Source organism: Coturnix japonica, chromosome 7 (genome assembly GCF_054131305.1).
Source record: "Coturnix japonica strain WE chromosome 7, WE-NBRP24, whole genome shotgun sequence".
In the NCBI taxonomy this organism is placed as follows: Eukaryota; Metazoa; Chordata; class Aves; order Galliformes; family Phasianidae; genus Coturnix; species Coturnix japonica.
In genome coordinates this window covers 10,017,246-10,041,784 of record NC_140669.1, presented here as the reverse complement: position 1 = coordinate 10,041,784, position 24,539 = coordinate 10,017,246, and the positions used below count along the sequence as shown (strand labels likewise).

The 24,539-nt window shown below is 49.7% G+C and overlaps 1 protein-coding gene across 2 annotated transcripts in view; it reads left to right on the top strand.

Annotated features, from left to right (window-relative positions):
- The first annotated feature begins 2,407 nt into the window (after positions 1-2,407).
- The window catches only part of IGFBP2 (insulin like growth factor binding protein 2), a 49,450-nt gene continuing 27,318 nt past the window's right edge, over positions 2,408-24,539 (top strand). Inside the window, exon 1 of one of the 2 annotated variants that reach the window (XM_015868792.3) lies at positions 2,408-2,888. In XM_015868792.3, the coding sequence (XP_015724278.1) occupies positions 2,486-2,888 (403 nt within the window). In that variant the 5' untranslated portion in view covers positions 2,408-2,485. Of the gene's footprint in view, positions 2,889-16,441; positions 16,548-24,539 lie in introns of those variants that run through there. The other variant, XM_015868793.3, reaches the window with a different exon arrangement.

Sequence of the window (24,539 nt, the reverse complement as noted above, 5' to 3'; positions counted from 1 at the left end):
AGCGCTTTGTGTCAGCCTCTTCAACGGGAGGCCGCAGAAATACCAAGGCGCTTTTATTCCACTTCTCTCTTTTTATTTATTTATTTTTCTTCCTTACCCCTGGAGCTACAAATGAGGGCAAGAAAAATGCAGGAGGATGCATTGTTTTCTTTTCCCCCCCACCCAGCGCTGTAAAATACCCCTTAATGGTTGGGAGCGAGAGGATCTCCGGGCTGGGCCTCCACTTTGTGTTTGCGAGTTTATTTTTCTTAATTCATCCTTGACAAAGGACAGAGCCATAAAAGACCCGACCAGCACGTCTGTGGGAAAAATCGGCCCTGAAAAGGGTCGGGAGGAATACAGACGCATTTACAAACAATCCCGAGGGCGAAAGCCTCTGTGAAATGCGGCTGCAGTTATAAGTCGCCTTTCTAGGAACAAGCCTACATCTGTTTGGCAATGCCATATTTTGTAGGGTAAAATAAACCCTTGAGAACAAACAGGCCAGCTTCTTCAGAGGGGTAAATGCCTGAGAACAGAGCTCGCTTGTTAATCCTAAAACTGTCAGCAGAGACCCGCTGCAGAAATTATAGCCGGGCATGGGCACTCGAGCTGCTTTCTCCTTGCCTCCCATCAGCACAACAGCTGTAAAACCCTCTTTGTTGTTCTCCCATGGCCGAGCGGCTCTGCACAGAGCTCTCTGCTGGGGCAAGAAGCGGTGACACTGGGTGCTAATTGTGAGCCTGCCCCTTGCCAGGAGTTATTAATGTCATGGCACAATGGTGTTGCACTGAGTGTCTGGCAAAGAACAGGGCTGAAATCCTCCCCTAGGGGAGTGAACCCCCATCAGCCACCTAAAAAATGCTTTGCAATGAGGCTCAGGCTGTCCCTTGAGCTTACAAAGGCGGAAAGGCAGATGTCAGCCCGTGTACTGAGGGTGCGAGGGCACGGCGCTCGCCACTGAGAGAAAACCAACGTTGGATGCTTGGAATATTTAACCGCCTGCAACAGATAATTAGCCAAACCCTCTTTCGCCTCCAAATATAGATTCATTAGTCATATGAAAATATCTCATTGGAACCAAATGTGAGTCATTAGTGAAGTCAACGGCGGATCATAAAAAAGGTACCGAGAGCCTTGAGAAATCGTGAGCACGCGGCGAGAACAACTCAGCGCGTTGTACATGGAACATCTGCTCACAGGGGCTGCTGCATCCCCATTCCCACCATGAGATGTGCAGCAGGAACAAACAGAGTGTGCACTGAGCTGCTGCTTCTCCTCCTTTTTTTCTTTTAGCCTCTAAAAGGAAAGAGACTCTGTTTGGTGAAACCCTTGTGAAAATGGAGTTATTCTATGGTGAAATCTGGGGAGTGGGGTGGGAAAGTGTGCTTAGTGCTGGGATGCATCGTGGGGGTTTCCCATCCCTTTCTGCCCCTATTGGTCCCACAAACACATTGTGAAGCTCCGTGGTTCCATGCTGGGAATTGAGTTGCACGAGGGGCACTTCACCTTTTCTTTAGTCTGAAAAGGAAAGCACGAACAGCAGAAAACCTGCAGCAGGGAATGGCAGATATAAGTGCCATGACGCTGACATTCCCCTGGCTGAGAGAGCTCAAACTCAGTGCATGGCTTTAGCAATGTCATCTCACAACGAAATGACCAGATGTTCCCAGCTCCATCAGTAAGGTTCACACACAGAATCACACAGAATGACCTGGGTTGGAAGGGACCTCAAGGATCATGTAGTTCCAACCCCCCTGCCTGGCAGGGCCACCAAACATACACCTTTACTAGATCAGGTTGCCCAGGGCCCCGTCCAACCTGGTCTTGAACACCTCCAAGGACGGGGCATCCACAACCTCCCTGGGCAGCCTGTTCCAGGACCTAACCAGGGTTGCAACCCTTTGGCTTTGCTATTCAACTTAAGGAAGGCATCAATCATAGAATCAGAGAGTCACAAGGTTGGAAAGGACCTACAAGATCATCTAGACCAACCGTCCTCCCTTTACCATACCTATAGTAAAACCGTGTATCCTAGCTCCCTATCCAGACGCCTCTTGAACACTCAAGTAACAATGTAACACCCCCGAAGCTTTGAAACCTCAGGGTGAACTGTGACAGCGGAGCAGGGGGAGCGGAGTGCGCTGGCGTTTAAAAATGGGGATTTCACACCGCAGCGCTGAGCCTGGAGAGCGTCCCCTCTTCCTTGGCAAAGCCCTGCGGCGGGCCGTCCCCAACCCCCCACATCGGGACCCGGCTCCTGGGACTCCCCGATCCCCATTCCCTTCTCTCTCAGCGGGGCAGGGTCCCCCGCTCAGCCGCCCATTTATACCCAGCCTCTCTCACGACCCCCACCGCGGGTGGGCGGCTCTAGGACCCTGCGGCGTCGCGGCGGCGCGCCCGGCCCCGCTCCGCACCGCTCCGAGCCGCGCCGTTCCGTGCCGCTCCGCGCCGCCGGGGGGCCGAGCGTGTCCACCTGCCGGCCCCGCCGCCCGTCAGTCCCGCCATGGCGCTCGGCGGGGTCGGTCGCGGCGGTTCGGTGCGGGCCGCTTGGCCGCGGTTGCTGCTGGCGGCGTTGGCGGCGGCGCTGGCGCTGGCGGGGCCGGCGCTGCCCGAGGTGCTGTTCCGCTGCCCGCCCTGCACGGCGGAACGACTGGCCGCTTGTTCCCCGGCCGCCCGACCGCCCTGCCCCGAGCTGGTGAGGGAACCGGGTTGCGGCTGCTGTCCGGTGTGCGCCCGCCTGGAGGCCGAAGCGTGCGGCGTGTACACACCGCGTTGCGCCGCCGGTTTGCGCTGCTACCCCGACCCCGGAGCCGAGCTGCCCCTGCAAGCCTTGGTGCAGGGACAGGGCACCTGCGCCCGACGCCGAGACACGGCCGAGTACGGAGCCAGCGCCGAGCGACCCGCAGGTGAGCAGCGGGGAGAGAGGAGACCCCGAGGGAGGGCAGGGAACGGGAGGACAAAGAGGTGAAGGTTAGGGTGGGAGTGAGGAGAGGATGGGTGTCTGCTGCGGGGTGAAAAGGGCGCTTGGGGTTGCAGCTTTCCCTGGGGGAAGTTTTCCTTTTGAACGAGAACCGCAGAGGTGGGGTGTAAAGGGGATTTGTTGGGGGCAGCTCCCGGTCCAAAGGCGAGGGGAACCGGGCTGCGGGGGGACGGGGTGGAGGTTGGGGTCATCCGGAGAGGTCCCCCCGGGGCAGACTGAGGTGGAGATGAGGCTGGAGGTGGGGACAGCGCCGAGCTGGGGGATCTAAGGGGCGCTTTGGGTTTGGTGGGGAACTGGAAGCAGCGTGTAGGGTGACGGATGCCCCGAAGATACGGGCGGAGGCGGCGTAGGAGCACCATGTGCTGCCTGGTGGGATGTGGGCGGCTATGGGGCCACGATGTGGGAGCCATATCCGACTCCCAGCAGAGCCCACCCTGGGGCTGGGGGCCCCTCTGCCTCCGTGCAGAAGGTGCCGGGCAGGACTGCAGCATCCTCGAGCACGCCGCCTGAAGGGACGCCACAGGCTCCAGACCTGTTGCTGCGCCGGCTGCTCGAGACAGCTCTCTCGGGGATGCCATCGCTTAGCGAACACCTCGGCTCTCTCTGAGCGATAGGGAGGGGCGGAGAGAGGGGGAAAGAAAAAACAGCGGCATAGAAAACTTTGCTCGGTGCTGCTTCTGTGCGGCCACGCTGCAACCATCCCCACTCCTGTCCTTGCTTTGCCTCATGGGGCTGCGCACCACTGCTCAGCTGCACCCTGTGAGCATCTGCGGAGTGAATTCTGCACTCTAGAAGAAGCCGAGGGCATTCAGATTGAAGGAATCTGCTGCTGACTCCAGCTTTATGCTCTTAGAAGAAGCCGGGGTGGAATGGAGAGCACAGCAGTGGTGTATGAAGAGATGATTTTCGGAGTTAATGCCACTTTTTTGCTTTTATGGACTCTCCCCCACCCCCCACCCCCACTAAAATCACAGTTTTGCTTCATTTTACTCTCCCTGTGCCTTTACAACGTGTGTGACTGATTTGCCCATATCTCTGCATGTATGCAGCGCTCGCTCACTCACATATAAATAGCTCAGCTCTTAAGAGTGCTTTAATGTATGTGGCGTTCTGCACTGTCCATAGGGGATGAATAATAAAAACACTGGCACATCTTGAAGCAGCGTGATGTGAAGCACGCAGCTGGAATATTCGCCGCCGAGGTCTTGGCAGCCGAGCCTGGACATCCAGAAAAGGGTTTGCTCTCTTCAGATTACAAAACTTTTAACAGGTTGTTGTAGCTATTAAATAAAACCCACAACAAAAACAAAGCCCCCATCTGCCAGCTCCGCTCGGTGCTGTTCTGCTCAGGCTCACGGCGCTGCTCCCGTCTGCAAAATGTACACGGGGGAGAGTTTGCCTCTGCTTCAAAGCGGTGACAGGGAGAGCAGTCTGGCACCCAAAGCACAGAGATTGGAATTCCCTTTCAAATGCTGATGTCAAGCTTGTCTCGGTGCCCCAGAGCAGGTTTTTGCCTGCAAAAGGCAGGTGTCTGCCTTTTTTTTTTTTTCTCCTTTCTCAAATGTGCTTAAAGGTATTTGCCCTTTTTCCCCTTTCCAGCTTGAAAAGGCTCCTTTGGCTGATTCAGGGCTGGAATGCAGAGCTCGTGCTATTCCTAAATTAAGAGGTTGGCAAGTTTTTTTGTCCCTGATGAGATGCAGAAGGATTGCCCAAACGAAACAAGGACTAAAACTCTGCAAATCCTCCCACTGTGGCTCCGGCATTGTTTAGTCTTCCACTTAGGTCTGTAAAGCCAATCCTGAAATGGTTGTAGGCGGAAAGTAACATAAACCACCATGTAGCTAGGAAGCAGGGGATGTTGCGCATTGCACAAGAAGCTTTGGGTATTTTGAAGATGTTGGGAATGTTGGAACAAAACAGCAGCAGTCTGTGGAAATCGGGCTGAGAACCTCCACCCCCTCGGGGAGCCGAGGGCATGAACTCCTGTGGATGGAGGCAGCGAGACGGAGGCTCAGCACCTCTGGGGATCGGGGCCTCCAAAATAGTTCTGATGCCACTGGACCGCACGGTTTTATGGTTTATTTCAGGTCATCACGTCACCAACTTGACACAGTGCTGAGTGAAGCCGCCTGCACGCGGGACAGAGGGCTCTTATTGTGTGCGGAGCTCTCATGCCAACCCGGAGTGAATTCATTCCTTCAGCAGGGCACAGAGCTCTGTGTACTGTCTTAAGGTGGATTAATGGGTTGAGCACCTGGAGCAGAACGAGGACTGCCCTTACAGTGTTCTAGCACCCCGCTTGCTTGCATGCTGTGTCCTGGTCCCCAGTGGCCATCTTCGAACTGTAGGATCATTAAGGTTGGAAAAAGACCTCTACAGTCATCTAGTCCAACCGCATCCCATCCCTGCTGTGCCCACCAACCGTGTTGCTCAGTGCCACATCTCCATGATTCTTGAAGACTTCCAGGGATGGTGACTCCACCACCTCCCTGGGCAACCTGTGCCAGTGCACCTCTGCTCTTTGCTCCTAATGGAGACCATGTCTTATGGTTATGGGATTAAGGTTGCAGGCAAACTTGAGCTTGTGGGGCTGGGTCTGCCCCATTCACCAGGCCAGGGTCTGCTGTGGAACAAAAACAGTGCCAATATAGTTAACCATTAGGAAAGCGGTTTGCTCTAACATCCAGCTAAAATCCCTATTTGGGATTTGGCCCCAAATGCCACACATCCTTCCTCATGGGTCAAATGTCAAAACCTCCATTTCCCCCTTGGCAGGCAGCTGCTAGAAGACAGTTTAATGTATTGCTCCAAAACACAGAAGACTCTGATGCTGGAGGTAGCATAATGTAAGTGGAATTTTAACAGCAACTCGAAAATCATGCCAGTAATGCTATGACTGCATTTTTCACATACACTGAATTGCCAGGAAGACTTCTGCTTTCCCCCAGCTTTTCTACGGAAACAAAGCGTTTGTCATGCTCTGCACGTGCAAGTGTGTATCTGCCCTTCTGCCTCCAAAGCTCCTGACCTCACCAGATGCTCTGACATAGCCTTAAAGGCCACAAAGGTGTAGGCAGAGGGAAGGGAGAGCCTGGCTGTGAGCGAGACCCATAGTCTGTACCAATTGGCTTTTGAGTCAGAAATGCACAGGCACGGGAGAAACTCATTTCTAGTGCTGCAGCTGGGCATCCAGCCTGGCTTATGCAGGCTTGGGTATTATGAAACATCGGAGAAGCCAGCTGCAAAGAGCCAGTCCATGGCACTTTGTTAATACTGCTGCTCTGGCTGAACTGAAGGGCTACAGGGCTCTTGGTTGTGGGAGAAGTTATTAGAAGTGAAATGCAATGAATAAGAGCTCCAAGGATGGTACATGAATGAGAAAGCATACAGCTCATCCATCCTTGTTGCCTCTGGGGTTCTGCCAGTAGATGCACCAGGTTTTTGAGGTCTTCTGCATCAGCTGTGTTTGGTCAAGGATGAACCCGACCAGTTTCTGGGCTGGTTGTCATCTTTAGATATGGAGGTAATAAATTAAACTTGTGCAGCAGCAGCTTGAAAATAACGCTCACTCCAGCCCCAGTCCCACAGGAGCATGCTGTGATGGGGCTTATGGTGTTGTGAACATGAGCTACAGGGAATGGGGAGTCTGGGAAGATTTTAAGGCTCTGGCCCAAAGGAGAAATATGCTTTCATGCTGTCCTTTGGCAAATGATCTGTTTCCTTCTTGTCCTTCGCAGTTGTTTCCTTTCCTCTGGGCTTCAGGCTCATGCTCGCTGAGTGTGGTATTTGTCAGGGGAACAACGAGGAGCCCTGTCTGTGAGAAAGTCCATGTCGTTTGTTTTTTCCACATCCAGGAATTGAGCCGAGATAAACAATTCAAGAGGCAAAGCAGTGAAAACTGGAATGCGAGAGGTGTGTTTGTGTTTGGCCCTGGTCTAAACCTGGCTGCAGCATTCACAGGGGCTGATGCATCCCATCAATGGGGTTTTGCCATCATTCCCACAGATATGGTTGGGTATGGGAGAATGGGGCTTGGTGGATTCCTTTGGGACAGTTCTTTTGCTTGAGGCTGGCAAGTAAGACAAAGGGCAAAGTAAAATGTGAAGAAGCTTTTAAAGCATTTCTGCTCCACAAGGGCTGAGCTCAGTGATGTGCTGAGTTTCCAGGTGTTCCTCCCTCCTCCATGGGAAGGTGCTGCCCAGATCAGCATGTGTGTAGCGGCACATACTGAAATCATCAGGCTCTGCTTTCCATCACGTCGTGGCTGGTTGTTTGCATCTGCCAGCGAGGTGTGTTTGTCCTCAGCACACACCTGGGGCTGGCTACAGTATGTTTGAAGTCCGTGTCCCCCCTCCTAGAGCTGTTCCACAGCCATCCTGAACTGAGGATTTAAGGGGCTGGAGGACAGAATGACAAGTTCAGGTGCTGTTTTGTAAGTGTAGCCCTGCTTGTTTTCCACCAGTAAAAAAAAACAGATTGCACCTCTGGCTCTATAAGTGTTAACAGTGTTACCAGTTAGGGGAGATGCTGTCTGGATATAAGGAAAAGGGTTTTTTGCAGTAACAGTGGTGAGACATTGGAACAGGTTGCCCAGATATGTGGTGGATACCTCATCCTTGAAGACAGTCAAGATCAGGCTGGGGGGGGGTGGGAGCTCTGAGCACCCGATGGAGCTGTAGGTGTCCCTGTTTGTTGCAGGGAGGTTGGACTAGATAACCCTTAAGAGTTTCTTCCAACTCAAGTGATTCTATGATATTTATTCTACCACAAACTACATTCATCAGACCAAATCTGTGGCTGAAGCATCTCTGCCCACCTTTGGTGGCCAGGATGTTTTCATTAGTTGGCCAAGTATGAGCTCATTAAACATGCAAGCGGGCAATTCATTACAGGCAAACATGATGGATGTGCCATCCCAGGAGGTGCTCAAGGCCGGGTTGGATGGGGCTCTGGGCAGCCTGATACAGCGGTTGGCAACCCTGTCCATGGCTGGGTGTTAGAACCGGGTGATATTTGAGGTCCGTTCCAATACAAGCTATTCCATGATTCCATGATGTGGTTGCCCTGAGTGAAGGCTGGAGGAACAGGGCTTAGAGCACAGTTCCTGGAGCTTTATGGCAGCTCAGCATATGACAGCCTGGGTTCTGCTGTTGTAACTGCAGAATGATGGTGTATTTAGTATTTTGCCCCACAAGTAATTTGGCTGGGCCTGAGCAGGAAGATAAAAATCTCCTGCTGTCTCATCTTATGATAGAAATAAATTGTTTTAGAAAGGAAAGGTTCAGTAATCACATGCCTTTCTTGTGGACCGGAGTACGGAAAAACATCAGGTCACTTTTATAAGCCTTAATTTATCTTTTGACATTGCAGCTTTTATTCTGAAGAAAGCTGCACTGTGCCTCTTGGCTGGTAAGGGAACAAGTTCACTGCCTGGTGCTCTCTGTAGTCAAAGATCCCATTAATTCTGCCGGCCGCGAGGAACGATTTCTTGGTATTTCATTCTGGGCTGTAATTGAGAGTGACACAAAGCGCTGGTGGGAATTGGACCGTGTTGAAATCTGTGCTTTTCCTTACAATTTTCTGCAGATAGAACAGCCCAGGTGGGATGGAGGGATTTTTAATGCTCTGCCATTGAAATTAATATCATCTCCACTGCCTTGCTGGCTGAAGGCAATTTTTGAGGAGAGTTTTTGTACCTCCTTGCACCTTGTCTTTGTAGCCAGCTGATGCTGTATACCAACAATGGGGAAATGCCGTTGCAATTACTTGCATGACATCTTCTATTGGAAAGATCCATAGTCCAACAGTGCAGGGAAAATTCATTAAGCAATACCCAGTGTTTCTGCTCAAGACCACAGCAAGATTTCTCCATTTGGTTTTTAGACTTCAGCAGAGGCAGCACGATCCCAGTTCTTCTGATTACTGATTAGAAGTGAAAGACCCAGTCCATGCTGATGGGTTTCCAAGAGCCTTTTCTTTTTTGCACAGTATTTGCCACTAGACAAAGACTGTGAGTTGTTACAATCTCTGATGTGTATCGGACAGTTGCCCTTCATCTGAACAACATACAAACTGGAGTGATACAATAGCAGGGAAATCAGCACCAGAGGTGCTATTTTGAGGCTGACCCTCTAACCCATCACTGAATTTAAAGAGCAGTCCAGAATTTTTTGGAGCAAAAGGAGACTATGGCAACTACAGCCTTCTTACACAATAGATTGGCACCTTGTAGATATTCTGAGTCATATTTTTGTTGTTGTTGACAGTAGTGACTGAAATAAGTTTATTTCTTGCTTATTTTCCATACCAGACGCCGCAGACCCTATCACCTCAGGCTCACAGGGAGTGATACAGATTCCATTAATTCTTGTGCATTACTGGGGGATTTTGGTTGATGGGATTCTTGCCTGGAATTTCTCTGTGGAGGAGCCTGGCTTCCCACTGATTGCAGATGGGACTTGAAAAGTTCACCCTCCTAAAAGACCCAGTGGGGTGGTGGCAGTATGAGTTCCAATGTGCTCAGAACAGATTCAGAACCCTGTTCCCTTCAGGACACCTGTCACTAAGGGAGTGATCAAGGCTGGGCAGGTGGAAAAGCTTGGTCTGCAGAGCTTTGAACGATGTTGAACTGCTTGATTTTGGAGGTCTGAGGTCTTAACCTTTGTGCACATGACCGAGGCATGTCTGGTCGGGGGGCACTGGGAGGAATTTGGCACGGAGCCCTGTAAGGCAATGGTCCCATTTAGCAAAGCTGGGGCTGTAGGGAGTTGGGGTGAGGAAATCACAACATCCGCTTCGGTTTCTGCGTTCCCTGTCCTGGGGGCCAGTCGAATGTTGCAGGAGGCCACAGGAATCCTGCTTATGACCACAGCCAGATTAATGGCTATTTTGGCAGCTTTTCAGGAGTGAGGAATTTGGCCACTTTCACAATAATGGCTAGAAATTCCACAAGAATTAATTAGTTTTATTACAGGACATGTCCTTCCTGCTCCTCCAGGGCTGCCTGAAACACTGAACTCATTACATGAATAAATGAAAATAGTGCTAAAAATAAAACCTGGTATCCCAAGCCTTTGTCAGGAAACGCACAGAGTATACCGACATCCTCCTCCAGATGTGCTTCTGAAGCTGTGGCTTTTGGCCAGATGAGATCTAAACTCAAGTTTTAGATCAAGCACAGCCACTAAAATGTCCCAGGGAGTCTCTTTCTGCCTCTGAGTCTATGCTCAACTCAAGCCATTCATATAGGCTTGTTAATTACTCCTCCAGTTTGTTTGACCCTTGGATGTAGTTACATAGAATCATAGAATGGCTTGAGTTGGAGGGGACCTTAAATATATCTATTCGGAGCCCCCTGCCATGGGGAGGGTTGTCTCCCACCAGATCAGGCTGCTCAGGACCCCACCCAACCTGGCTTTGAATGCCTCCAGGAATGGGGCATCCACCATCTGTAATGGGTTTCCATAGTACTGCTCCTACCTTGCAAGGACCTTTTGTATCTGGGGTAGGAAAGTGCTTGGAAATGTCTGTAACAAAGGGTCCTCTGCATTTGAGTTTTGGTCAAAGGAATGCCATTAAAATGACAGCATGTGACTTTCAGAGAGCTGCCAGAGCAACTGCAGGTTGGGTAAATATTTTGGAAACCCAGAGCTGATAACTTTCCCTTGCTTACGTTTGTGCAGAGTCTGTCTTTAACAGCTTATCATTTCTCACGTAGCTTTTTAAACAAAGGTACTGCGTGGACTCTGTGAGCTCAATCTGATTTGAATCCCTTTCTAGTAGCACCAGTGCTGTCCTGAGAAGTTTGTGCTGGTAAGGGACAGGTGTGCTAAATGGGCACTGCTTGCTGGTCATTGCAGTGTTTGCTTTATGAATATTATTGCTTCAGATTCTTCTGTTTGAGCAGAGGTTCTCCATTTGAGTCACAGGATCATAGAGTCATTAAGGTTAGAAGATCATCTAGTCCAGCCATTACCACTGTAAGATTAAACCCTTCCTTCTGCTCAGCCCCACCTTTGTGGACCAGGACTGAAGTTGAACACAGCAGAGTGACCAGGGTGGTGATCAGGTTATTGCAGGTCTGACTTTACAGAACGTGACTTGTTTTGTGCTCTGCCTTCTGGGGAATGAACCATGACCCTCATCCAGCAAGCTGAGCTGACAGACGAATTGCAAATTTTTCATCATTAACAAAATTTCCCCTGCTAGAAAAGAGTGAAAAATGATCATGCAGATGGCTTTCTTCTAATCTCAGCTGGTTGGAAAGCTTCCGACTTTCTAGTAATGATTGTTATTGATTTCAGTCACTGCTTACCTCTGTTTTTCTGTTTATTCTATCTTTTTATCAGTCTCATTTCAAGGATTTGTTACCTTAACCCCTGGCCATTGGGCTGGTCCCACATGTCCTGAAACAGCCCTTTGAAAATTCAGACCCTGCTGAAAGTGCAGCACAGATATTACCTGGCAGCAGCCCAATCAGGCCAAAGGTCCATCAAGCCCATAATCCTGCTTTCGGTGGTGACCAGCAGTGCATAAATTGGGAATTAAAGAAAAGGATGAGTATGGGGTGAGCCTTGCCTTGTGTATGGGGTGAGCCTTGCCTTGAGCTGCCTTGCTGATTTCCATCAGCGGGGCTTCAATACTGCTGCAGCTCTTCTTTGGAAGCAGCCCACCATGGACTCCATTAGAATTTGTGGGGGGAGACAATTCACATGATCTCCTTGGAAGAGCTGCTAATGACTGAAACTTAAGTTCTGTATGGCAGAAAGTAAAGTGTCTGCAGTGCAGTGCCGCAATTAGCATGGTGGCATGGTGAGGAAGGCACTGTGCCTTTGAAATCCCTGCAGCTGTGGGCTGAGTGGTGTCAGCAGCAAGAGTGGGGCAGGGCTGCCTGCCTGGCTGTGGGACCTAGGCTTGTTGTGCAACACTTGGAGCCTGCTGTTTGCTCTGCCCGGGAGTTACCCCGAGCTGGTTGCACCTTTTTCTTGCCAACCTTGCAGGCGTGCATGGTGCCTGAAGGGCAAACAGCCCCAGCCCATGCCTCCAGGCAGAACAAGAGGGACTGTGACATTAGGGATCAGGTGCTGTCCTGGAGATGGAATTTGGGCTGAGGGTGCTAACTTTGATGTGAGAACAGTGTACCACATGCGAGATAGGGTCTTGGACTGGGAACATGATCATAGACATTAGGCATGGACATGGGCACTGGAACAGGTGCCCAGATAAGCTGTGGATGCCCCATCTTTGGAAGCATTCGAGGCCAGGTTTGATGGGGCTCCGGGCAACTTGATCTAGTGGGTGGCAGCCCTGCCCATAGCATGGGAGCTAAGATCCTTTCCAGCCTAAGGTATTCTATGATTCTCTGGACTCATAGCTGAAAATGGAGCAAATGTGGATTTTCCCACAGCAGCTGTGCTGCAGAGCAGGAGATAGAGTTGGTCCTCTGGGCGCTGGAGCTGTCATGCCCTGGCTTGCAGCATGGCTGGCTTTGCTGTTTTCGGCCGGTGAGTCAGACCCTGGGCAGCCCTAGCCCAGGGCTGCAGGTTCGCCCTTTTTCCATGTATCTGTTCACAGGCAGCCTGCTTTGCTGGGGCTCAGGGGAGTCTGTTACTTCCCAAAACCCTGTCCTCACACTGGATGACCTTTTAGGTATTTTCCAACCTTGGTGATTCTATGATTGGAGGGACATTGGAGTACCAAAGCTTGGGCATCAGAGTTTAGACACCAAAGTTCAGGTAAATGCATTTTGCAGTGCTGACTGGAGGACTCCTGTCATACAAGAGAAGCAGAAATAGCAAAGTGACTAAACATCACGGCGACGTTCCTGCCATTGGAACTGAACTCCCTATTCTCTTTTGGCTGAGAAAATGAACTTCCCCTTCCTCCTTGTGGGGTGGGCGAGCTGGCTGCCTTTGGCCATGCCCTCGCTGCGGGTACGCAGGACGGCTCAGGTCAGGCTGGGAGGAAGCGCTCCCGCTGTGGGCTTTTCACTCCCAGCTCCTTTCTGAAGAAAACGTGCAGGGCTTTTCCTGGCCAAAGTGCAGGGCTGTAGCTGGAACAGTGTCCAGCTGGCCTCATTTTGGAGTTGGTCTCGGTTTTGGGCTCCTCTCATCCCTTCCACATCCCTGTTTCTTAGACAGAACAGACTGGGAGGTACTGCGGAGACAGTGCTACGGAAACCCCTGTGGTGCCACATGGCATGTGCAGCCTAGTTTGAACATGCCGTGGTGAAGAAATCGCTGAAAACCTCCAGTGTAAAATCCCCTGGGATTTTTGGGGGTTGTTTTGGTGCAACAACAGCAGAAACCTGGTCTTCTCTGGCATGAGAGCCTGATGGGCCCCTGGTGGGGCATTCACTGATGCCAAGAGGGAAAGATGCTATTAAACCCATGCTGACCAATGTGTCATCCCAGCCCCTCATGCCTCCTTCCTTAGCTGCTGTTTTGTCCCATCACCTATTTTTTGGGCCATCAGGCTTTTTCTATTTTCACCCTGTTGCAAAGTGCAGCATTCTATTCCTCTTGTTTCCTCTTGCTGCACTTCAGCCTCCCCTTCTCTCCCCATTCCTGCTTTCGGATTCACCTGGCATTATTTTTGCAGAGGTGCTGGCAGGCTCATTTTGACCTGTCTGGCTCAGCGGAGACCTGCTCAGACCTGCAGTGCTGCGGATAGAGCAGCTGGCCAGGACCATTCTGGTGGGGTGGGAGGGTTGGAGCCCGGGAGGTGACAGGCTCTGGATCTGCTGTGCAGTGGAGTCCATGTGTCGGGTCCTGCCTGGGGCCGGTGGCTGGGACTGATCATTTTGGTTGCTCACAGTAAAAAGCAAAAATTAACCCACAAAGAAAAATGTGAAAAATCGTAGAATCATTAGGGTTGGAAGAACCACCAAGATTACCTAGTCCAGCCAGCAACTCCTTACCACTGGGGTCTTTCCAAGTGCTGGCACTTCGGGTCATGGAAACCCAACATAACCACCCACCTGAATACCACCTCTTGGTGGCTTTTGTTGTTACTGTTCAGTTCTTGTTGGAATTGTTCCATATATGTCTCTCCTCAGTGGAACCGCTGGTTCCCTAAGGCTCCCTCCATCCCACCAGCCCTTTTCTGACCACAATCTTCTATCCCTTTTCCTCCCAGAAGTGCCATAACGAAGCCTTATGTTCGACCATGAGCAGACCTGGTTGACTTACCAAACAGAATGAAAATCCAGAACATTCTCTATGTTTGGTTTTATTTGCTCTTTCCTTTCTACCAGGTCATCAGCCAAGCCAGAAGGCCCCATGTAGATGTCATGTGTTTGCACTGTCCTAATTTTTTGTGCAGAGACACAGTTGCTTATAAAAATGTGAGCAAGTTTTCCAGCTAGCTTGAGTTTTTCCTACTCTCTTGAGGGCATTTGGGGTATCTCCTTTTGTTGCCGCTATACTAAGAGATCCTAGTGGCTCCCTCCCAAGAGAAGGAGAAGGCCATCAAGAAGGGATGCTGGTGAACCCAATTGGGACTTGGAGATGAGAGAAGAAAGCCATACAGAGGTTTTTCTTTGACCCTCTGGGTGTAGTGGTCCCTTTTCACCCCCTCCTGTGTTCCAAACAGGGCTTTCTTGGAAGCCCATCCCAAAAGCCGGGTCTGGTGGCTTGTCACCACGTGCAGATCGTGCGCCCAGGCTGCTCCTGGACCACTGCCATCCCCATCTGAGGGGCAGAGGATCAGCACCGTGATGGAACCACCCTGGGTTTGGGTTAGCGGGAGGGCTGCGGAGGAAGTGGCCCTGCATCTCCCAGCTCTTTATTCCTGTTACCTGAGGCACTGTCTGTCTCCTCAGCATGCAAATTACCCTCTGCTTTGCATCTCCTGTAATTCAAACCGGTGCAAATTGCTTTTCTCTGCCGCTGATATCCGTTTTCTGACCTAGCATTGAGTTTTGGCCTTCACCCTTTCGGGGCTGGCACCCACTGATCCCGGCTGAGAAAGTGGCCCTTTGTGCCTGGGCTGCTTGGAGGAGCCGGGGAGCTCTGTCTTCCCTGCTGCGAGCCTTTTTGGCCTGTTCTGATGGGCAGGGATTTCGGGGTGAGGGGGAGGTGAGAGCTCTCCTTGTGCTCGAAGAAAAATGATGAATGACTCTCTTGTGCTTCTGAACAAAACCAGGAAATCGGGGGGCGGGGGGGGGGTAGGAAAAAAAAAAAAGAGAGAAAAAAAAAGAGAAAAAAAAAAAAAGAGGAAATGAGAAACAGTAAAGGGGCCTCCCCCGCCTTCATATAAGCAATCACTCCACAGCATCTGGAGCCCAGTAAAAGGCCTGTTCCCAGGAGCCCTCGCACTCGCCAGGCACGCAGATCTCCTCTATGGGGTTTGATGCCGCCCGCTGCTGTGCGCAGAGCCGGGCTGTGTCTGCACGGCCATCCGTCGGCACCGGAGGTGCACGTGTGTGGAGGGGCTGGATCCGGCCCCGGGACACTGCTGCATTGCTGTCGGCACAGCGGAGCACCCGATACGGTGTTTGTGCTGGCGTGCTGCCCTGCGCCGGAGTCGCGTTACAGCAGTGCGGGCAGAGCGATACTCGATCCAGCCTGGAATCCACTGGAGTGGAGGCGTCCCTCCTGCCCCCAAAGCATTTTGGACACGGTAGACGTAGCAGGGGTGAGAGCGGAGTGTGTCATCATCCCTTTGTCTTTGGGTCAGGTTTTAAGCATCCTCAAACTTGGGGTGAGTCTATTGAGAAGCCCAGTGTAAGGTATTTTACATTGATCATAGAATAGGTTGGGTTGGAAGGGACCTTAAACCTTTTATGTGGTCTGACAGAGATAGGACGGGGGGAATGGCTTTAAAATAAAAGAAGTGGTGAATGCTCAGTCCCTGGAGGTGTTCAAGGCCAGGTTGGATGGGGCTCTGGGCAGCCTGATCTGATGGGTGGCAACCAGCCCACAGTAGGAGGTTGAACAAGTCTTTAAGGTCCTTTCTCACTCAAACCATTCTGTGATCATTTAATTCTACCCCTCTGCCATGGGCAGGGTTGCCAACCACTAGATCAAGCAGAATTATGTAACTCCAGTGGGGCTGGAGATGATGGTTTTCCAGCATGAGCCACCTTGAGTGGCTGAGGAGGTCCCCATCCAGCCCTGCTACAGCTTGCTGTGCTGAAGCCACGGGGATGAATCTCACTGCCTATCAGTGACTTGCTTGTAGGAAGCCCCATCACTATTTCTTAAAGCACAGATCTGATAGGGACTCAACAGATCAACCTCTTTGTCACTGTAACCTCAGTAGCCTTGCAGGTGATTTGCTGTAGAAGGGGCTTGTCTGCAGTGGGACAGCTGTCCCCAAGGATGGCTCTAAAACAGAAATGGCAGTTCCCGAAATAGAGACCCCCATAGGGGAGCTGTTCTCACTGCTTTCCATCCAGCTGGAGACAAGTCTCAGTTGACACAGCTGATCATCATCATACAGGCACAAGCATCAGCTGCTCATTTGGTTGTAGCTCTTAACCCCTCATCAAGCCCACCTGAATTTAAGCATTGAATGGGAGCTTAGCTTGTTTTTCTCCTCGCTGTGTGGAGACTGCAGAGATTTTCTTCCCTTCTCTTAATGCGTAAGTCCACAGATTTTGTTGTACTGCCTGTTGTCCTTTGGAAGATTATTTTGGACACGTATGTGATGTCCTTAGCATAGAGTGCTACTTGGTGTGGTCCTGCAGGCACTTTGCATAGGAGGGTGGAAGAGAGGGATAGCTGCCCTAATGGAAGGGGCTGGGTGGTTGCATGGAGAAGAGACCTTGTTAGCTGGGCCCTATCAAAAGGAGAGGATCTCCCCACATGGTTTCCTTGGGGAAAGCTCCTGAGGGAATCCTGACTCTTCTGTGGTTTCCATAATGCCAAACCTAAGGTGCCTGCGTCTCCTGATGTCTTACTAATTTACTAGCGATGACTTTTGGAGTTATTTTTAACAGGCACATTGTGCAATTAATGGGCTTTTTATTGATGGCAAACAAGCTGAGTGAGTCAAGGATGCTGCTGGAGCTTGACCAGCAGCCTTGCTCCCCAGTGCTATAGGAATCTGTGGTTCTCTTTTCTGTCTTCACTTCCCAGCCTGATGTATGGGCAGCCCTGAACTACTGTTGTGGGGTTGGCTGGGAGGCTGCAGCTGCTGGTGGGCTCCTTCCACGCACTTAAGTCTCACTGGTGTCGAGTGTGTCACCACCATCCAGGCTAACTCCCTGAAAAGTATCAAACTTCAGTGGCCAAGAAAAGAGCGCTGACCTATTTTGGACACTTATTTATATGCAAGTTGCTTCTCTCTGTCTCTGTGAAAAAGCTGTTGTGACTCCAATACTCCTAAAGCTTTCCCCTCCCATAGCTTCTGTTTCCAACCGGATATAATCTAGGACTAACACCTGTATTTTTCAGCAGTCAGAATGAATATGGCTTTAAATCTTTTGGCTTTTTTAAATTTCTTTTTAAAGTTTTCTGGATTAAACACTTCTGCAAAGCCAGCTCTGTAGCACTGAGCTCAGCCTTTGGCTGTGCTGTCTCTCGTTCTCTCTCTCTCTCTCTTTTTTAACAGATTCATTTCTTAACATTTTTGCTATCAACTCAGAGCTTTCAGAACAAAATAGGGGGAAAAGAGATGAAAATGTGTCACTATTGGCTCTGGTAATGAGCCATGCAGCAAAGGCAGCTACCATAGGGTCACAAAAAAGAAAACCACCTGTGGGAAGTTGTCAGTTTTAGCCTAGTTGTTTTTCTTTAAAGTACAATTTCCTTTAAATACACTTACTGTGTATTGCTTTGATGAAATCTTCTCTTGAAAGATCTTGCTGATAAAAAATGGTTTCTTCTGTCTTGTTTTGACATCTAGGCTGCTTTCTGGCTTTGTGTTCTGCTGTTTGCAGTTAATTTCTGGTGCTTTCTAAATTGAAATTGTAGTGACTGTCAAAGCTGTATTGCTGGAATGATCATGGAACTTGAACAGTCAGTGCAGCCATGTGCACTAACCCTGCCTGGAGACTTGTCATCCTGTGTATTTTATGACTTGTATCCCTACTGTTCACAGCAATAGACGTAAGCTAGGCATTTAACCAGCAAAATAACCTGAATAACTGAATGCTGCAGTTATGTTACCCATTTCAATAGCCCATCGTATTTTATGATATTTCCTACTGTAGTCTAGGAACTTATTGTGTTTATAGGTTCTTTTGCTCTTTAAGGCTTCAAAGAGCAAGGGTGAAAAAATTGGGAGCAGCTTGGTTTATGGAAGCTGCAAGCCCTTTGGTTTTGTTAGCCAAGCTCGCAAATTCACTGAGCGTACCAGCCCTGTGCTTAACTAGCTGTGTGCCCTGAGTGCATCTGCACCAACTCTCAGGAGGTCAGTGGGAACCTTGACTTCATGCTTGTCTGTAGCAGGGTTTGACCCAAAGTGCATGTGCAAGGAATTAAGGAAGTTTGCTCATTATAACAGTCATGGCATGTGGCTTTTGTGTCTACTTTCCTGGTTTTGGATTGTCTGTCATGAAATTAGCATGTACGCTGGCAGTCACACAGCCATGCGTGCATGTGTGTTGCTTTGTGGACCTGACTGGGCTTGGGACCGTCCTGTCAGCTGTGAGGAGTGCTGGCTCCAATTGCTCTGACTGAGATCACTGTTGGGAATGCTATAGATCCCTCTCCTCATTGCTCAGCCCTTGTCTATCCTTTATGATTTCGAACCTGAGGCTGTAGTTTCCCTGCACTGAAAGCTCACAGCAATGCATTGGCCTCCACACCTCACACACCAAAATGATGGCGTTTGGGTAGACTTTAACAAAAGCTGCTCGGGAAAAAATGTTCTATACGATCACTTTCTTACAGAAGCTTGGATTGACTGAGCATTGGTGTTCTTTCTTCTCTATTGCTGCCATTGTATTTGTCTCTAAGCAGGAGGGCAGATTAAATCACAGCACACCTCTGTTAATGTGCAAGTATGGCAGCTCCCTTAAATTTCATATTAGTTTTATTTTTCATGTGGTGAGTAATCATGCTTCTCAACCCTCTGGATGTGTGGAAGAGCAATGGGGGAAAAAAAGAATTGCTGCATATGCATTTCAAAACTCCCTGTGGAAGACTATTTAATTAGTTTTAATGAGCTGGCTGGTGTGCGTGCACGTGTGTGTGCTTTCACCACTTCTCTCCAGCTAACAGGATCAGAATTGCTCATGCAGGTAAATTGGACGAGTATGTGGGGGAGATGTTTGTGCAGTTGCAGATTGCAGGTCTTATGCAGACTTTGCCTGTAATAGGGGAACCTCCATCGTGGAGGTATAGTATTTGGTAGTGCGGGTGGTCAGGTTGGAAGGAAGATTTGTGTCCTCAGCTCCTTAGGTGAGGAGGGAAGGGAACTGAGTGTCTTTGGTGTGAGAACTGGCTGCAGAGTTGTATCACGTCACAGGGCTCGTGCCACCACGCTAGAGGAAGGTTTTAATTGAATTGAACAGCCAGTGAGGTTGGGATCTCAGTGCGTGAGGCAGATAACAACCATTTGATTTGCATCTGGCTGCCTCTTGGGTCATCCCTCCACCTTTGTTTCCAACCTTTCATTGCCAGTGACAGCCCCAGACTGGCTATGTGTGATTTAACTTCCTTGTAGGGTTGATGGCTGTGGGTCAGCCCTCTGTTTCCAGGAGGGACCAGGCTGGGTACAGAACCATGTTGAGAGGGGTGGCCATTTTAATGAGGGATTTCTCTGTGCTTTTTTTTTTAATTAACCTTTGTTTTCTGTCAAGAAAGCTGTCCCGAGGCATGACTTAGCGAGGCAAACATGCTCAGACAAAGGGAGCATTAAGCCTGCACAGAGGGAGGGGAGAGGGTTACACCTCTAATTACTTTGTGTGCATGTAATTTTTTTTCCCCTCTGGTGACTGATGGGTCATGAAAGGACTTGCTGGGGTTGATGTGTGATTCACTGGGGCAGAACACGTTCTTGGCTGATGGTGTGGGCTGTCTGGGTGCCCAGGGCAGGCAATGCTGTCGCACGGGTGTTGCTCATGCCTGAGTCAGCACTTGTGCAGTGCAGCTGGAGTCAGAGAAGAAGGGGTTCTGAACTGCTTTCAGGTGTATCTACCCCTAAGTAGGGGCAGACAAGCAGGGAAAATGAGATCAGTGACAATGGTTTCCTAAATACCCAGCCTGCTATCTTCATGTCCAACCATGGAGATTGTGGTAGACAGCTGGGCTCTCCTTAGTGAAATGGCATCAGCAGTTGGCTGGGAGGAGAGTTAGTCCTCACAGTATTCATGTGGGAAGCAAGGAGAGGGAGGAAGGGGAACTGGGGCAGGGGTGGAAAATAGTGAATAAACAGTTGTGGGGATGGAGTTCTGTGGAGTGGAGAAGTTGGGGCTTCCCAGGAGAGGGGAGGAACTTGTGAAGTGGGACATGCACAAGAAGGGCTTGGTGGGGAGTTGGGTGTCTGGTTTTAGGCAAATAGTGTCATGTGGAATTCAAGAAGAAGCTCCAAAGCCTGTGAGCTTGGCTCTGAAGGTTCCCAATGAACAGGGTGCATTCTTAGCTTGATTCCTATCAAACTTTTGGATCCATTGAGCAGCTCCCTGCTGGTGAGATGGTGCTGAGGTTTGACTGGTTTCCTCCCTAGAAGTCTGGTGGAGATCACCGGCCATGTAGAGGAGTAAGGCTCTGTTAGTGTTTGCTTGGAGAGACAGGCTGCCGTGTGAGTTCTGCTTCCATATTAGACATCAGAGCATCCATGCAGGTGATAGGGCCCAAGGTGTGCTGCGCTCCGTTCCTGCAGTGTCTGTCTCTCCCTCTGGGAACCAGTGCTCTTGCTGCACCATTGCTGCTCTTGGCTGTTGCTGAGAGGAAACCGTCGGCCCCAGGGCTGATACTGAGTGGCATTTCCAAAAGTGAGTTCAATAGGCCTTACTGCTGGGTTTCTTTCCTCCTCTTTTCCAGTGTTTCCTTGGTTTTGCCAATTCCTCTTTCCTGCTGGGAGATGATCCCGCAGTCTAATAAATTTCACTTCCTGTTTTAGAGAAAATATTTGTCAGCAGATTTTCTCCTCTCTCCTATGAATCTCTCTTGCATTGTTTTTATTAATTTGCCTCCAGCAAGAAGGAATGAGCATTTTTGCCATTTCGAACAAATTCCTTGCCCAGACAAAGTGAGGAAATCTGTCTCCAGTGTCACCCGTTTGGCAGAGAAGAGCTGTGGGAACCAAACCATGGAAGTTCAGTTGCGTCTTAAAGATTGCAACAGGGCTGTAAGGAGTACTTTATTTTTTGGGGGGTAAAAAACCCGTTTGGGGGTCCTTTCATTAAACTGAACGGACAGACTGCAGTAAACGACTTCTTTTGCAGGAATCCCTTTTGGCTTGAAAGGAATTATTCATGCCGTTACGCAATCCATGTTGAATTTTCAATTTGTCACAGTTTTCCCCTTCCCCCCCTTTTTGTCCACCAGCCCAACCAGGCTCCTGCTGGGTCCCTTCATTGACTAATGTGCTTTAGAAAGAGTCTTAACGCGTACGTACAGTTCTGATCCGGCAGCCCTCGTGCGCTGGGAGCTCTGCTTGGCGCGAATGGCTGTGGTGCAGATGCAGGTCGAGAGTCCCTCCCAGTGTAGGGTTACCCCGCCAGGAGGGAGAGCCATCATTTTTCAGCCCGAATTCTTTCCTGAAAGGCTGCGGTTGCCTGGTGTCTCGGCTTCCCTCTGTGGATCCGTGTGGGAAAGCCACTCACATTTCTCAGCCATTCGCATTCCTTGCAGGAGGAAACCTCAGAAGCAGAGGTTTGCGGTCCTTTGGAGTCATAACCTGAATGTGGTCTCGGAGTAAAGATACTGGGAAAAGCTCAGGGCCTTTGCTGCAGTAATTGTGGCTCTGGAAGGTGATGGCTGAGCTCAGTGTTTCGTTTTACTCAAACAGCTCAGATGTGGGATGGAGCTGTTGCTGATGTTGTAGCATTATTGTGGAATAAAGACTTCTCCTGGCTCATGCTGTGCTGTTCTAGGAGCTTCCTGATGGCCTTCACCATCCTCCAAGAGGAGAGCGGGGTCTGAGCTGTGGGCGATGCCTGTACCTGCCAGCGTGGGCAGCACCCACACGCAGGCTGGCTGATTCACAGTGGTGATGCAAACAGCTGAACTGCCAGGGGATGGGGTAACGTGGCTCTTCATTCTGCTCTTCCCAGGCAGTGCTTTGCAAGGATCAGTGGAGGGAACTGAAGATTGCAAAGATAGCTGTTGCTGCTTGCATTTTCTTTTGATTCTCCAAACTTAAGGAAGGGAAATAATTGGTTTGCCTTTCTTGTTTCCAGGGTATCTGTAGATGTCTAACAGGCTGTAGTCAGGGAGCTGAAGAATGATCTGATAAGTAAATCCAAGCTGAAAATTGATGATTGGAGCCCTTCCCAAAGACCCTTTTGGTGCTCTCCTATAGTAGCACAGGCCTTGAATCTGACACCCCCACCTTTCCCTATGCCTGTTACTAATTCCTCCTGCTGCAACAAGTGCCGTAGCCCCAGCTGCTGAGAGCAGCCCTGGGCTGTGCTTCACCTCTGCCCCTCCCTGGGGCCCTGGACATGCCAGTGCCTGCATCCTCCTGCTGTATCCTCCAGCCTGTCTGATGCAGCTCCTTTTCTTGATCATTTTTGGAGGGCTAGAGATGGGATGTGGTGTGGTGGTGGTTGTTGTTACGTACATCAGCTTTGACAGTGTTTGTCTCTACCAGAGGAGTACTTCAAACTTGCAAGAGCAGATCCTTCCCTATTAAAATCTGTCACACCATATTAACTCTATGAGGAGGACAGCTGAGCAATAAAGTGTGAACGTGGTCACTTGTTTAGCTTTTGTGCTCAGTAATGACTTCTATTTCTCATTTTAAAGCAGCGTACTGGCTGTCCCATTTTGAGCCTGGCTTCCTTCCAGATGAGCCGTGTGTGTGGGCACGTGTGGATTATCTTTGTCTCTATGGCTACCCTGAAAACTTTTGAATCAGAACATTCATTGGAAGGACTGAGCTCTCAGATACTGTTTTTTTTTCCCTATGGCTTTTGTGAAACAGTTGCTGGGTGGTGGGACTTCACCTTGTTAGTGTACTGATGCAGCTCAGTTTCTACTGCAGCCCTATTGGGCATCAGAGAGCTGACTGTCTCTTAAGTATAGTCTCAGGAAAAAGCTACATTAAAAAATACAAACACCCTTAAGTTTTGCTAGACCTGTCACCCCAGAGTATTGATATTAATTAGGTCACTTTACTAATTACCTGTTCATCTGTACATAGGAGCAGTTGATGGTTTGCTGATGGATCCCAGCTGGAAACTGTAGGGTATGAGAAAATGGACCTTATGAGTCACATGTGGGCAACAGGGGTTTGATTATCACCTCCAAGAGCTGTTGTTTGCTGAGGTTTTAAATCGTTTTGGCCATCCCTCAGGTCCCATGTGGGATGGAAAAGTGTTCTTTGAGGGTTAAAATGTGATTTTTATTTTTATTTTAGAAGAGGATTATCATATTTAAGCAGTTCACTGTTGTGTACTTGCTAAGTGCTGCTGTCAACATCTTGAGAAGATAACAAGTAACAGCAGTTACAAATATCATTATTATAAGTTCTGGCTTTTTCAAGCACCTACCCAGTTGGGGACTTGAAGACGTATCTAATTAGTCAGTGTTTCTGGCTGTGGGAGATTGCTTGCTGAGACTCCTGTTCCAGAGATGCCATGGAGACAGATCTCTCTGGATCTTATTCCCTAACAAACACCATCTCTGCTCCCCTCCTGGAGGCCACGTGTTCTGCAGGGAGGGTGAGGATCTAAAGTGGCGGACTGGTGGGGTGGGTATCCTGTGGACCACCTTGTGTTATCTCATTTCCTATAGGTGTTAGATCTCCTGTCTAAGAGATCTTCTTAGGACACTCACTGGCTTGTCTTACACCTCTGGGCTTGCAAAGTCCTTTTTCCTTTCTTTTCCTTGTTCAGTTGCAGTAGTGCACAGCTGCTGTCTGGCACCAGGAGTTCTTGCCCCACTGGATTCCTCTGTACTAGGTTGGATTTTGGGGATGGATCACACTCAGGAAGGAAAGATTTGGTGCTAAGTGAATGTATGGTCTCTCGTCAGTCTTTCTAGACTGTGGGAGTCCAGTCTTCTGCAAACAAAAATAATCAAGATTTTTCAGCCTGTTTTTTAAACAAGCAAGTGGCGACATTTCCCATGTTTCAGTCATTCCACTGCATGCCCAGTGTAATAATCTTTGAAGCCATTTGAACTATTTGTTATTTATTTTGTGAAAATTGGCAGAGAGACCCTTTTAATACTTTAAATTTGACGTCAAAGAACTGCATGGGAAGCATTCCTCTGTGCCAGCCCCCCTGGACTGCTGGCCTCCTTGGTTCTGCTCTCTGGAGGACATGCTGGTGCACTGTCACCTTGGGCAATGGAGCAGCTGAAACTGGCCTTGTCAATTTATGTTTTAAAATGCTTGAGAATATTCTGTGCGAGATCCAGACATACTGATGCAATTCATAGAATAGGGTGAGTTGGAAGGGACCTTTGAAGGCCGTCTGGTCCAACTCCATGCAGTGAACTGGGACATCTGCAGCTTA